Source organism: Acipenser ruthenus, chromosome 17, assembly GCF_902713425.1.
Source record: "Acipenser ruthenus chromosome 17, fAciRut3.2 maternal haplotype, whole genome shotgun sequence".
In the NCBI taxonomy this organism is placed as follows: domain Eukaryota; kingdom Metazoa; phylum Chordata; class Actinopteri; order Acipenseriformes; family Acipenseridae; genus Acipenser; species Acipenser ruthenus.
Genome location: NC_081205.1, coordinates 10,267,576 through 10,283,755, shown reverse-complemented (window position 1 = coordinate 10,283,755; position 16,180 = coordinate 10,267,576). Strand labels below are relative to the sequence as shown.

Below are 16,180 nucleotides of genomic sequence, written 5' to 3'. Positions count from 1 at the left end.
GATTAATAAAAAAAAAAATGCTAATTGGGAAATACAAATGCTCTAATGTGCCTAACTGTGGTAAATGAATAGCATAGTAAAGCATAGTAAAAGCCTGGCCAAGCAAAGATCAGGATGGTTAATGACTGGGAACTATTGTGACGCATGGTCAACCAAAGAACAATAATTTATATGCATAGTATACACATGACAAGCATGGGAAACTTTTATATGGGGTCCCTTGCAGAAATGGTGAATGTCTGACACAGTGTTTTCAAAAGATTGCAATATGTGAAAGAAGGTTGATTTGCTTTATACTGTATGCAACAGCTGTAAAAGTTTTTTTTTTTTTTTTTTTTTTTTACTTTTAATAGTCATTTAACATTGGACATCGAGTCAGATTTATAACTGCTTCGTAAACGCTAACAAACAGTTTTGGGAAAGATCACATCTTGAAATAAAATAGAAAAGAAAAAAATGACTACATAGTTGACCAGATTTGTTTTTTAGATGGCTACAGAAACCAGTGAAGGGACCTCTTTTGAAGTGATCATGAACGGTTCTATCAATGGATCCACTGCCGGGCCACAAGGATCCAGTTCCATGGAAGATCTGGTGGTCACTTTCTGCATCGGGACCATCCTGTCCTTCATGTGTGTGATTGGGGTCACAGGCAACATGTACACCTTAGTGGTGATGTGCCACTCCATGCGCTCAGCTGCCTCTATGTACATCTACATCATAAGCCTTGCCCTGGCAGACCTTCTTTATCTCATCACTATCCCTTTCATCGTCTGCACCTACTTTATGAAGGTATGGTACTTTGGGGACATCGGCTGCAGAATCCTTTTCAGCTTGGACTTCCTGACCATGCATGCCAGCATCTTCACCTTGACAATCATGAGCACTGAGCGCTACTTTGCTGTTCTCAAGCCCCTGGACACGGTTAAGAGGTCTAAAAGCTATAGGAAAGCCATTGCTCTATTGGTCTGGGCAGCTTCCTTTTTACTGACTCTCCCTATGATTATCACAATCCAACTTGTGCAAATCGGGGATAAGAGCATCTGCCACCCAACTTGGAACCCTCTCTCCTACAAGATCTACATCACCATACTCTTCTGCACCAGTATTGTAGCCCCAGGGGTCATCATCGGGTATCTTTACATCCGTTTAGCCAGGACTTACTGGATCTCCCAGACAGCTACCTTCAAGCAGACCAAGAGACTCCCCAACCAGAAGGTTCTGTATCTCATCTTCACCATTGTTTTGGTCTTCTGGGCTTGCTTCCTGCCATTTTGGATCTGGCAGCTCATAGGCCAGTTCTATGAGTCCTTCCCGGTCTCCTCTAAGGCGAAGAGGAATATCAACTACTTGACCACCTGCCTGACCTACAGCAACAGCTGCATTAACCCGTTCCTCTACACGCTGCTGACCAAGAACTATAAGGAGTATCTGAGGAACAGGCAGAGGGCTTGGGCCAGCACTGGCTATTTTAACAGGCGGAACCGCTCCCAGAGGTCACAGCGGAGGTCCTTGTCCTCCAGCAGCCAGCACTGCACAGAATCATTCATGCTGACACATGTTGCAGGGGGCAACAGCAGCTTTTAAGGTAGGTAATGGGAATAGAAAGGGCATAGGGTGTGGGGTCCTAATCAAGTTTTTCTATGAAAGTATGTGCCCACTGGTGCTGCACATATCCAATAACCCTTTGCTATATAAACTTGCTTCAAAAGTCAACATTTGTGCTGATCAGATCTTTAACTTTGAGTTTGCAGGTACAATGAATAATGTAAAAATGATACGCTTTCGCCATAAATAAAGGGCAATAGAAGGTTACAAATATTTACATACAGCCCAAACGTTTTTAAATACAGTAGAAATAAATATTTGTATAAATATTTGTTTTATCAGTAAAACAACATTTAAAAAAAGAAGATCCCCTTTTCCCCTTTTTATTTTTACATCTTTTTTGGCTTCCCTGAGATACAGCCATGCTTACAGATGATATTAATAAAAGCATGCTGCTGCAGGCAGAAAGTCACCAATATAATAACTAATACAATCATAATCACATTATACTGTATGCAGTGTTTTATACACAGTGTGATCTACTTTAATGCTCTAAACAGTGGGGATTTTAATACCGCTGTTATTAACTCTAAATAACATTACTACATACAATACAAAAAATAATGAAATAAGGTATCTTAAGATTGTTAAACTAGACCCGAGTAAATGAAACATCATCCATAAACACATAATCATAAATTATAGATTTTAGATTAAATCTTATAAGACGGTCAAGTAGACGGTCAGTAATAATACGTTTCTGTAACTAAGATGTAATGATATATGAAAAAGCGTATGATTTACTATTATAAATTAAGTAAACCAGCCCTGACCAACTGTGTCAGTTAAAAGAACCATACCAATAACCTTAAAAGTTCTTTAAGAGCCATGCATTATCAACGAAAAAACAAAACAAAACACTGTAACGTGAAATAAGTATAGTGTACATTTATTTTTGACTTAGGAAACATGCATTGAAATAAACTGACTAGAACACCCTATACAATTATAATGCTAAAATATATACAATCAAACCCCCTTTCTTACGGCTAGACAACAAAACTAAGCCTTAATAGGGAGTGGCCTTACTAGAGAAGGAAGAGTTTCTTGTAACAAAATGATACCATTTTGATTATTTAGACATGTTTAACTTGAACAACTTTATTTAACTTTGGAACAGTTTAACACTTCTAGATATTATTATTATTTGTTGTTGTTATGAAAACGTTTTCAGAGTCAACCTGCTATAACAGGCACCCTGAGGCTGCTTTAATATGTAGCGATCACAAGAGATTTGGTGAGGTTTTATAATGAATAATTGACTATGATAAGCTCTGTTTGATTATTTTATTGGAAAACGAAGTGAAGGTACTATATTGGTCCGTCCAGTGTTTGTTGCAGTTTTGAAAGAATACAGAATTAAACAACTGTGTTTTTAAAATATATGTTAAAGCATACATTATACCTGATAATATATGGTACCGCATATTTATTGTTTGTATGCAGTATTTTATATATATATATATATATATATATATATATATATATATATATATATATATAATATAAAACACAAAATGATTGATCACATTTAAATATAGTCCATTTAAAAAATAATCTATGAAAAATATGTTATACATTTGTTTTGTATTTATTAATATTGTAATAACTAGATTTTAAAGTAGAAGCCGCATATAAATGACTTTATTTTCATTCTAAATATGTACCTATTTATTCCTTCTTTTTTAATTGATGCTGTGAATAAAGTTTAGGGGGGAATATTTCTTCACATTGGACTGTTTGTAGACGCTGTGCCACAACCACACTTATTTTAAAAAAGCAGTGCAAATTCAAAAGGAAATTAAACATTTCTGAGAGAAATAAAACACCTGTGACCGTGTGAAACTAGCATGAAATATTATTTAAAAAAATACGTATTTAATACTACCAAATAAAGGGCAAAAAAAGAACAACGTTTTTACAGTTATTTGTTTTGTTATTAGATACTTTGTAAAAAAAAAAAAAAAAAAACGCTACAAGGATAGCACCATAAAAATGGAATAAGGGTTACTTGTTAAAATGCTTATTTTTCTTTCTTTGCAATTCAAAACATACCCAGAAATAAATCACCAATTTTAACAGCAACAAAAAACTGTCTGAGAAAAAGCTATATATTGCAGGGAAACACAAAAGTGTGTGTGTGTGTGTGTGTGTGTGTGTATATATATATATATATATATATATATATATATATATATATATATATATATATATATATATATATTATACAGGGCTGTAGCCAGCCATGAAAAATGACCGAGGACCTAACTGAAGAAAAAAGATATGAGGACATTATTATATGTTGTTTATTTAAATGCAAAGGTTTAGTTAACAGTTTTTTTTTTTCTGAGTAAGATACTATTCATTTTGAGTACCTGAGGTTCTAAATTTGCAGGACCTGTGTGGTTTTGTACAGTGCAAATAAGTAGCTTTTTCTTTGCAACATTCAAATTCAATTTAAAAGAAAATAAGAAACGTAGCAATGCCAGAATGTTTGTTGCAGACACTATAATTAGTTTTAAATCCTAATCTATCAAACAAATCATTTTAACAGTGATATCATTATCCAAATACCGAGAAGACAAGTGCTTGCATACATAACGTTGTGTGTGATATTAATTATAAAATCACATTCAACAATAAAATGAGCTTAAGCGGGTTGACGAGACGGAGAGAATTTAGCTGTGTGAGCACATCATAAGCAATGAGGGTTGCAGCTCGAGCTTTCTGTCTGACCAGTCAATTTCATAGGATGCAGGGTTGCCAGACACTCCTCTCAAAATCCCTCTACCGGTGATTAAAAATTCCCTCATTTTCAGCTGTTTTCAACAATTTCCCCCCATGAATATGTAGATGACATGTTCTTCAGAAAGTGAATAAAAATGTTGTTTTTTTTTACAGACTATTATTAGGTGTACTTTGCATGGATATATAATATGAGTGAATAAATAAAATTATCAATGCAAATGTATTAAATATATGTAGATCTTACCAGGGCTCTAAAAACTTAGTCTTCCGTGAGTAGAGTTTCCAGGCAGTCCTGTTCCATGGTGATATTATACATGTTGCCGTTGAACTTCTGCAGCATTTGTGGAGTTCACTGAAAGCTCCTGCAGTCCTGCCCACTCCACTCCAAGCAGTATTTAACCTGTAGCAGGCATTACAAAGTTTTGCATTGAAGTCGATTTCTTAGTTTTGTTTTCATCATTGTAACAGTGCTGAAAGTTTATTTCACTGCTGCATTTGATACTGGCAGCGTCAACATGGTGAGAGCAAGCAGAGCCACATGACTGAACCGCCTGTCCCCTGTAGCATCCCTATCTTCACAGACCTCAAACCAGAAGGATGACTCATTAGCTGTTTTGTCCCAGGTCTTGTTGGTTAAATTGGACCGTTGCTTTTCAGTTTCTCTTATGTCTTGACAAACCACCTTGAATTCCTGAGCAATAGTTGTGATGTGTCTCTGAGTTGTGATAATGCCTATTTTAGGTGCAGTTTCTCCAATATGCTTATATTGGCTGGTAGTCGAGCCCGCGATTTATGTGCCATCTGCACCAGCATCTCCTTGCACTTCTCCTTCACTGACTCTACAGCCCTTTTGTCTTTAAGACCATCTGCATAGGAAGTAAAATCATAACCCAGGTACATGGTTGCTGAAGACATGATATACATCTCAAAATTAAAAGATATCTCAGAGTAGGGAATTTTCTCTAGCTGATTTGGATTAACTAGAAGTTTCAACACTGACTGGTAGTATAGCATGAGATCATGAAAAAGCTTGGGGGGGGGGCTCCCTGTCTCCAACTGAAATAATTGGTTAATTCTGTTCAGCTCACCAAGGGTATTTTTAAGAAAGATGAGATACAGTTTATTGTATCGGTCTGTCATCATTTCAGAGGAGACTTGCTGTATAGCCTCTTTCTGTGTCCTTTGACATGCCTAAATGTAACCTGAGAGCATCCCATTGAACCAACACCTTGGAAATGCTTCCTCCTCTACTGAGCCACCTGGGTGCTGCTGGTTGAGTCATCCTTCTGGGGTCAACACCTTCAAGAGTGTTATACAATTCCTTGTATAACTGTCTTCGCTTTGCACTGTGTGAGAACCAATTATATATCTCACATACAAGAAAATCTAAATGCCTTGGCAATACTTCAGAGGCTTTGCTGCCAACTAAGTTTAATGAATGACAGATGCACTTCACCAGTACTAAATGAGGGACCTTTTCCTTTAGCAAGGTACACTGAATGGTTGCATCCTATCATTACACAAGCCATCTTCTTCCAGTGCAGTACACAGAGCGTGTACAAGGGATTCTGCATCTGTCTCAAGCACTGGAATTAATTTAAAGAAAGTTGACACAATCTTCTTTTTTGAAGAACTAGGGTATCTAATCACAACAGAAAGTGTCTGTGTGAATGTTATATCGGTGCTCTCAATGATAAGTGAATATAAACTGTTACCAATATCTGCCAGCAGCTCGTTGTGTAACTCAGGACTCAAAATGTTAACAATCAAAGCAGTACACTTGGTGCGATGAAGTGCACGTGTCTTCAGAACACAAGATTGGGGATCTAAAGATGGTAGTAGTTAAATGATAAATGGTCAATTGATCTAACCGAAAAATGTTCTGCTGTGAAACACACTCATTTTAATTCTGCTTCTTTGTGTGCTCTAGGAATGTTGACAGTAAAATATTGATTAATTGGGTTCTGAGACTTTGAATGCGTGATAAGATGTTTCTTTTGAGCCTGCAGAGTGCAGCGACACACAGCACAGTAAGCCACAGTATCATTGCCTTGCACCGGCTGTAGCCACCCTGTAAAACAGAAATATAAATAAGTCAACAACAAAAGTACGAAACTGTATTTTAAGAAAATATACTACAGCTAATATTATATATATATATCTATATATCTATATATATCTATATATATATAAATGATAATTATTAAAAAAAATACACTAATATTATTAAGGCATAGACCTGCTGCTTAAGTATGGTGATCAAATGTAATTTTAGATTTTAAAAAAACAAAAACAAAATAGGTTATTAAATGTAGTTTGTATCTAACTTAAACATATGTGAAGTCAAAATGCCAAAAAAAATGTTTTTATCACGTAAAATTGAGTTTTAAGACACCAAATTCACATGCTTTTTCTACCAGCAGCCATCTTAAGTTTTGCATTCTACGGACTTTGAGTCTATAATTTAAAAAAATAAAACATGTATACAAAAATAGTAACACTTTATCATAAAAAATAAATAATTCCAAGCTAGATGGTGATTTTAAATTGAAATATAAAAGTTTTAAGCATACAAGCAATCCTCCTTAAAACATTGAGAAGCAGAGCCGCCACTGACGCCATTTTCAGCTGTCATCACTATGCATTTTGATTGAGGCGGTGTTTTGAAATCAAAATATATGATACTACAAGCAAAATTAAAAAAAATTGCACATGGAAGGTTTTCTTCAATTGGTATACTATCCTTAATTGTATGTTTTGGAATATAAATTACAATTTTAATTTTTACCAGTTTCAAAATGCTTGCGATGTTGATATTTTCTCAAATTATGTCTATTGTGATTAATATTTATTTAGTATTTAAACTGGAGATAGTGATTAGCACTCAATTATACAGTGAGTTAAAAAAAACAAAAACTGCAAAGTTGATAACCAGCACTTTGTGCTCTGAGCAGAGCTCTCCACAGAGGCAGAATCGCCAGATGCCTGTTTTGCCCACCCCAACTAAGTACATTTAAACCATAATTAAGCTAGACATATACCTTTATGTAAAATAATTCAGAAAATCGTTAATTAAATTTTTCTTGTACAGAAAATAATAAAGCTAAAAATGTAACAGGCCTACTAACACTGCAGTGAATGCACAATGAAAAACTAAGATGTAATTAATAACATCTATAAATTTCAATTCTGGTTCTGCCTCCCATTTTTTTGTGTATCGCTGTCGAGAAGATGTTTTTGTTGACATCATTAAGATATATGTCAAAATATCAAGAATTTCTCGCCTCTCATACTTCGTCTGCTCGCTCAGCAGCTATGGCGTCAGACTCAGCACAGACACACACAGACAGCAATGCATAAGAAGGGCATACCTCAAGAGCTTGAAGAGTGTAAGTATGATTGATCAAATCATATGTCCATCACTTGGAGGCGGAATAAAGCAATATGAATTGTAAATTCGATCAGTTGCTGTCGTTAACAACTGATCAGGTGGGATTTGAGAGTATGTATGATTGGTCATTTCAAGTGGGAGGGTGGGGGGGTGTTATTGTGACACATCAATATGTGGGATTGGTTAAAACTATAGCCTGTGCTGCAATTGGTACACTACTGCATCAGTCACTCACTGTTAGAAAGTAGGATACATATCATTGAAAGATCTCTACTAAGAAGCTAGTTGCAGAGAATATAAAATTTCTCCATTTGATCTGAATTTAAAATATCCCCCCCCCCCCCCCCCCACATTCCTCCATGAAACTTTTCCCCCTATTTTCCCCCCCAGGTTTTGATTTTCTCCCACAAATGGGGGATTTTCCCCCAGTCTGGAAACCCTGATTGGCTGTGTTCTGATTTATACTCATGAATATGCATTTGACTACTAATGTGATTGGTCAGTTGTGAGGCTCCTTGCAAACCACAGCCCTATGAATGTGACACAACCCTCAACTCAACTACCAGTGTCAATCACGCATTGTCTGAATAAACCTTCAAGTACTTCAAATCCAAAAAGGGATGAAATACATTTTTATTTGTGGCAAAGCAACGTGTAAAAGGGCCTAAATAAATAATTGCCTCATAGCTGACTACAGCCTTGATATACTGTATATTATTATTATTTCTTAGCAGACGCCCTTATCCAGGGCGACTTACAATTGTTACAACATATCACATTATACATTATTTCACATTATACAGATATCACATTATTTTTACATACAATTACCCATTTATACAGTTGGGTTTTTACTGGAGCAATCTAGGTAAAGTACCTTGCTCAAGGGTACAACAGCAGTGTCCCCCACTGGGGATAGAACCCACAACCCTCCGGTCAAGAGTCCAGAGCCCTAACCACTACTCCACACTGCTGAATATGAATCAGTAATTGGAAAATCTGGCCTGTGATTGGTTAAAACCTCATCATAGGAGGAAAATAGATTGAACTATTACCCTAACATCCTTACACCACTGGTCAGTAGTCTCGGTCTGTCATGTGATTGGTTCACAACACTGTCAATCCCGCCCCATTTCAAAGGAACGCCTTTCTCCCCTGCACTCTTCACAAGAGAAAATGGTTGAACACCGATTCTGTGAGTTAACAGAAAATAAATTACAAAGCATATTACAAAAGAAAGATGCTCTAAACTAAAAAATGGTGATTAAAACATCACTGTCACTGTTTTTTGACTTTCTCAAATTCAAACTAATTCAACTCGACAAAAACAAATATGATGGGCAGGATCTAAACTGGATTATGCAGCAGTCAGCAAGCCACATGGAGACGGAGGACATGCTGACTATACGGTGTGAACTTCAAAAACATTTTCTGATATTTATTTATGTTATTTATTATTTACTTTACAAAATATACAAGTCAATGTTTATTTACATATGCTGTATGAACTATATTTAAACAAAATATATAATCAATTATTGTCACCTCCCAGGGTGCAATTTATAGCCCCCTGTCGGAAACAATAGTGTTCAATTAGGTCAATAATTTTCCATTATAGCCCTCCTCTCCAGTCCATATTTACTATATATATATATATATATATATATATATATATATATATATATATATATATATATATATATATATATATATACACATTGAAGTTTGAATATATACATTGACTGGACATAGGCACATTGTTAGTAAGCTCAGTGGGGTCCTGATGTTTACCTTTGCAATACATTTGACTTTTTTTTTTTTATTCAAACAGTACAAAAAACTTTTTTAAATATGACAAATAAATAAAATAATTCAAAATAACATGAGGTCCTTTCTATGCCTCATTAAGAAACGTAATGGTGAGTTAGTTAGATACTGGTATATATATTTTTTTAAAAAAGTTAGTCTTCAATATATATTTTATGGCAACCTTTTATTTTCTTTTTACACTCTTTTTTTAATTTGCAAGATGGCTAGTGGTAGAGCAAAGCAGGTAATGCAGTTTGATTCAAAATGAGGACTTCCTCGAGACTTTAGCAAGTGCTGGCAGACCTCGGCCTCCACCTACTACTAATACCATGGGAGAAAGAACGTTTCCATCAGCAAACACCGAGCACCAGTACAGACACAATGAAACTGCTGATGAATAAGTAAGCAGTATTTTTAACAGTGGGCGAACCAGTGACTGCTCCACCTTCTCCAGCATACAATAATAGTGGAAATAAGGCAAACGTTTGCTGTATATATTTTTACAGATAAAAAATATGTATATTTACACTACTCTTTCAGAAATTTGAATTTCACACAGAACTACATATTACATGACAATGGGTTAATTTCATGGAAATTGTGAAATCCTTGATAATCCTGAAAAATATACAGTCCTACTTATAGATGCTTAACCTTTCAAGTGTCTTTGATGAGGTCTAATCATTGTACTGTCTCTGCTAATGCAACAATGATGAATCCTTGACAGAAATGTATAGTAGAAAGATTAGAGGTTACAGCAGACTTAAAGAATGAAAAGAAGTCGATTTACAAAATAAACTGCCTTTCTGGCCACATAGGGTGTTGTAGGGAAGTTGTAATCTTCTGAGATTAATACATCACTTATAGTTAAAAATGCACACGTGTAAAGGGATTTGATATTTGACGATGGTAACCTTGTAATCCATTGATTAGGGGATATTATAACTTATAACTTATTTTCTATGAAGCATACAAATGAATGCTCCCGTTAAATACCAAGGAGTTCACTGCACATAGTTTGCTTTTCTTTTTTAATAAACGTTTACCAATTAAAACCTGCAAAGAGATCCAAAAACAACACAACACTGACGTCATGCCTTATATTGCGAATGTAATATATAGTGTGTAATCGAATAGAATGCAGCTCATCAACAATGATGATAGTACTGTCAATAAAAGCTTGCAGATGTCATTTATAACTTTAGTGGGAGCATAGCCAATTGTGTGATGTAGTAAAAAAAATTAACTGTTTTAGAGAGGGTTAGGAGTTCATTCAAATGTTCCAGTATTTATTTAACCAAACAGAATATTTATAAACTCTCCTTGAAACATTTCTTAAAACAGGCCTGAGAGCTCTGGGAATAGACCCTCGATAATTTTCTTGCTATGAGAAGTATATTAATTGTTTTGGAATGTTGTTATAATGATATGTCCCTGTTCACAACATTATTTAAAGGAAGTCTGTTTTTGTGACGTTCAATATTCATGAGACTGTTCCAGAAGGCCAGGACACTTATTTATCAATCCTTCAAGTGTCAGTGTAGAATTCAAAGCCAAGTACAAGGAATAACAAAGGAACTTAGGCACTCTGTGCAAAAACACATGTTTTATTAATTTTTAGTCTTTAGTTATTTAGAAAAAATGTAGAAAACGTGTGGTTTCATAAAACACAGATGATTCACATTGGCAATGCTTATCTTCCCATAATGCACAGTGTGTGATAAAAAGTGGTACGACCCAAAGGAGGGTTCCTGGCTGTTTTGGCTTGATAAATGGCCTACTGTACCAGTCACAACGTCATACGGCAGGGACAACTAGAAGTTCCAGAGTTGGGGTAACTCATTACTTAAGTAATAACACGCATTGCACAATAACACAAAGCAAATTAAATATCTACTTGCTGAAGCGGTTTTTATTTTAGCCAATGAGGTGTTCACTTTTGGTAGCAGCAATGCACTAGCAAAAGTTACAGTGACATCAGCTCCCTAGCAACAAGCCTCCTATGTTGGGATGGGATTCTTTCAATGTAGTGGGTTTGTGCATATGATAAAAGAGAGGAAGACTCATCATTTATATAATAAATGGTAAATTGTATTTCACTTGTAAAATCCTAAAGGAAAGAGAAAGGCGTGTGATTGGTTGAACGCGAGTGATGTCACCAACTGAGAAGTTGAAATCTACCAACTCGTCTGCAGCTTCTTCGATTAGAAAGCAAGGTGGTGCGTTTGTAGCTTGCATCAGAATCTTATCTTATGCCCAGTGTGAACCAGCCTTTTAAGTTGGTGAGAAGCAATTACCCTCCGCAGTACGAAGGGAAACGGTGTGCTGCTTTTATATGAAAAATGACAAAAAGCGGGTTGTGTAGAGGATTTATATTGGACCCTGACGCCCCTGATAAAACGAGGGAGTGGTTGTACAGTATTTGTTTTAGCCTATTTGTTTTTCTATGGGTCTCTCGCTATACCGTGGCACTCGAAATATGGCCGATTTATATTGGACCCCGACACCCGCGATATATTGAGTGGGTGGCGTATTACTTTTGTCAATAACAAGGTAATATAACACGTTCGCTTTTTAATGGGCGTAATAATATTACAGTTACCTTCCGCAAAAAAATAAACAAGCTTGTCTCGTTACCTTTTCTTTGTTGTGTACCTACACTGGTTTCTTTTTTTAAAGCCAAAGTACATTTCAGTTTGTCAAACCAGAAACACTAACAACTTGGGTTACGGCAAACCCTAAGAAACCCTGAACACAACAGATCTCATTGCATGTGTGCGCACAATCAGGATTAACTGGCTTGAGCACAGAGTTTAAAGGCATATCAGAGCTCCCGACAGGTACATAAACAGCTTCTTCTTCACTAATCTATGCTCCTTTTGATGCGATACTATTTAGATTTATAAACAAAACGTTTAAAAAAGTTTGACAATGTTTGAAGAACTCAAATTGCATGCATACGAAAAATACCACAGTTTAAATGATGCATAGTATGTATCAACAAAATACATGTGTATCTATTAGATTAAGTAATTTATCTAACACAATGTTGTAGATACATTACGTCCGTTTTTTCCAACTAACTGTCGCTATTCTCTTATAAAATGCCTTTATGAAACTTAAGTTTTTATTTTCACTCCTTATGACTTGCGCAAAGTCGCATGTATTGTAATGATTACAATTGACTATTTGCTATATCCAGTTTGTTAAACTACACACATTTTAAAAACCTGTTTGACACATTTAAAATTAATTACCAGACATACAGTTAAGTAGTAAACAATAGTCAACAATCTCAATCCATTAAACACTGAGTTTGCAGACCTTTTTTTGTAAAATCTATAAAGGTAATTATGTACTGATTTACTGTTACCTTCATTGTTCTCCTAAACAAAGTAGCTTAATTGAGCATTTAGATCCCAATAGCACGTCATTACAATTTAAATTAATACAAAATCTTTTCATGATATCATTTTTAAATTAATATATATTTTTAACACAGGAAATTAAGCTTGAATTTAATAATTTTTTCAAAAAAGCTAATTTGTTCTCATTTGACATACCAGGTTACCTGTGTTAATATGATATGTATATGTTATGGACCAATGGCGAAATCAGGCAGTTCGCGAAGTGACCAGCTGCAGTGGGCAGATGCCGAATTAGCATCAAATTTTACGTCATTTCGTCAACTGCCGTCAACAGATACAGTATACTATTAATAGAGAGTGAATTACCTCTGTTGCCTTTAAGAACAAAAGTGCACCACCATCGAGCCACCCATTGCCATGTTTATTTAAATAACTTAAATACTTTCTGACAATGCTAGTTTAGAGCAATGGTACTCAACAAAATATCAATGGACAATGTTATTTTCATTGTGGTAGATATATAAATGTTAGAGTAATTGGGGGGAAAATATTATTACGCCCAATAAAATGCAACAATATTTTATTGTATTCTTATTGCAGGAATGCAATATAGATCTCTGTGCAGAGTTCCGTTGAATGATAGATCATTCAACAGATCTCTGTGCAGAGTTCCGTTGAATGATAGATCATTCAATATCAGCAAGAGACTAATAATCACAGTTTAAACATGTAAAAGCCACCCTGTTAAATATAGTTACCTGAAACTCAGGAAGAACGCAGTGCCAAACAACTCATTTATCATAGCAATATTGATCGTATTTTGGGAATACAACTGGAATAGAGAGGCAGTGCTGCACGAATGAATGAAAGATGTCGCCAGTGAAGTTTGACCAGGACGCGGCTTCGTGGAAATTAAAGTTTAAAAGCATGATGTGGTAGATATGAACTCTTTTACATAACTGTGCTTCTGTATCTTTGCCTGTTTAATGATCTCCCATTCAAACAAAGCAACTCTGCACTGAGATCTGTATGCATTACTGCAAAAAAAAACTATAAAACTTTGCTGCATTTCATTCTGACCCCCCCACCCTGTATCTAATCCATGATATAACCTGTGGATTGATATTTTGTTGAGTTCCGTTGCTCTAAACTGTGTTGTCAGAAAGTATTTAAGCAGTGCGCTTTTCCCAGAGGTAATTCACTCTCTATTAGTAGTATACTGTATCTGTTAAAAATCTTTCTTCGCCATCAGCCCGGGTGGCTGTGGGCAGATGCCAATATTACATAAAATTTGATGCTAATTCGGCATCTGCCCACCGCAGCTGGGCACTTAGCGAACTGCCCGGGCATTTTGGCAACTGCCTGATTTCGGCATCAGTCCATAAAATATACAAAAAAGAGAGAGATAGGATCTGTGCCATGTACAATGTGGTACGCTATACCCTACAAAGTAGTTATATTACCACTGTACCATCACTGCAGTTTTACAAAGGGCAGAATTCCAACAATTAAAAGTAGTAGACTAAAATAGTGAGTGGGAACTGTGCAGTACTTACACAGAGCACTTCAATAACCTGAATCGATAGAATAGGCTACCTATCCTGTGCTATAGTGTAGTTAAAGTATTTTTTTTAAAAATATTTATTTTACTATAACAGGCGTCCCAAATATAATTTTCATTTTCATCCGAATACAAAGATGCCCACATTGGGCCACAGACAAGCTGTAAAAAAAAAATGCAGGTAAATAAAAAATGTTATTGTATTACAGAGATATACCAACAGCGTACCAGTCCCTTTTTTCTGTTGTAAAGATAGCCATTGAAACTGTATAGGTACACACCATGTATCAAATAAACATACTTGATTATTTAATGGTTTAAAAAACAAAAAAAGTGGTTTGTAACCTTGAAGAAGTTGTGAGCGTGCCTCAATCCTGATCTGAATCCCCTCTACCTGGTACTCTCTCAGGTAGAGACTGAAAATCCTATTGAATTGTTTGTTGGATTACATGTTACTGAGACCATTAAACTATTAGTTTGTGACCTGAGCAGTTAGATTCGAATCCAGGCTTCCAGAGGTTAAAATTACAAGTAGCAAATGATTCAACCCTTCAGCATGTTTTCATTTTCTCTGTGAGTTTTGAATTGCCTGTATAAACACATCTTCCCGCTTTTACTGCCCAGGAGCCCGCTTCCAAAAAAGTTTAAAGAAGTGGAAAAGTGTCAGCCTCAGCGGGTTACCATGGTTTATATAAATAACTTATTGAACAGGAACACATTGGCAAAGGGTCAGTGACATGTATTTCTTTAAATACAGAATCCGGGTTTACAGGCTGTCAAAGGGTTGTTTCGCACAGGGGCTGTACGAAAAATGAGAAACAGCTGCAGATGTAGCATCCTTTGCATCTAATATATATACAAGCTGCACCTCTGTTGCAGATTCAATCACTATGGGACAGAATAACAGACTTTTATAAAGGGCTGATAAGACACTGAAATTCATGCTGGTGTCTTAAAATATTTTTGGGGTGGTTGTGATCAAGCCTGATGAATCACAGCTGGATTTATTAGAGCCTTTTACTGTTCCAGAGAATCCACCTTGCTTTAACTGCTTATTTTAGGGGTGAGCCTCGGATAACCATAGATGGTTGATGCATCCCCAGTGCTTATCTGAGTGGGGTATAGGCTTATCAAATCAACCCTATTGTTTTGGACTGTTTGTAAGGAATCCAACAACAGTCTAAATTACAAAAAAATATGAAATTTAGTGACTCAAAACATATTAGCAAAAACATTTTTTTAAACAATACCTTCACAAAGTCATGGAAATACAGGTTCTGTCAAAACAAATACAAATTGCATATTTTATTCGTTTTCCATTATTCTCAATAGAAATTGGCAATGTTGCGTGTGTAGACTATACAAAAAATACACCATAATGTTTTATTATATAATTAACATATAAAATAGATATGCTGCTTAACCAGTTGTGTAACCGTTTTTGCCAATATGTTCATTTTTCTACATAACACAACACAAGAAAAGGCCATTCCCCTGGGTTGTATTTGAGTCGCGACATCGGACAACCAAAATATAAAGTATTTTTGACGACGTTGAGGCAACATCATTTTATTTTAGGTTGTGGTATGTCTGTTTAAAGAAATGTCCTGTTAGGCCACTTTTTAAATCCTTTTTTGTGTTAACAAAGAGCACAGTTTTCTTTATCTATACGTTGTTATTATTATTATTATTATT

General features: G+C 35.5%; 1 protein-coding gene across 2 annotated transcripts in view; it reads left to right on the top strand.

Annotated features, from left to right (window-relative positions):
- LOC117422830 (urotensin-2 receptor) overlaps positions 1 to 16,180 on the top strand; it is a 55,631-nt gene that overhangs the window by 586 nt on the left and 38,865 nt on the right. For both annotated transcript variants that reach the window (XM_058989945.1, XM_034038028.3), the window contains exon 2: positions 490 to 1,588. In XM_058989945.1, the coding sequence (XP_058845928.1) occupies positions 490 to 1,587 (1,098 nt within the window). In that variant the 3' untranslated portion in view covers position 1,588. The remainder of the gene's footprint in view (positions 1 to 489; positions 1,589 to 16,180) is intronic.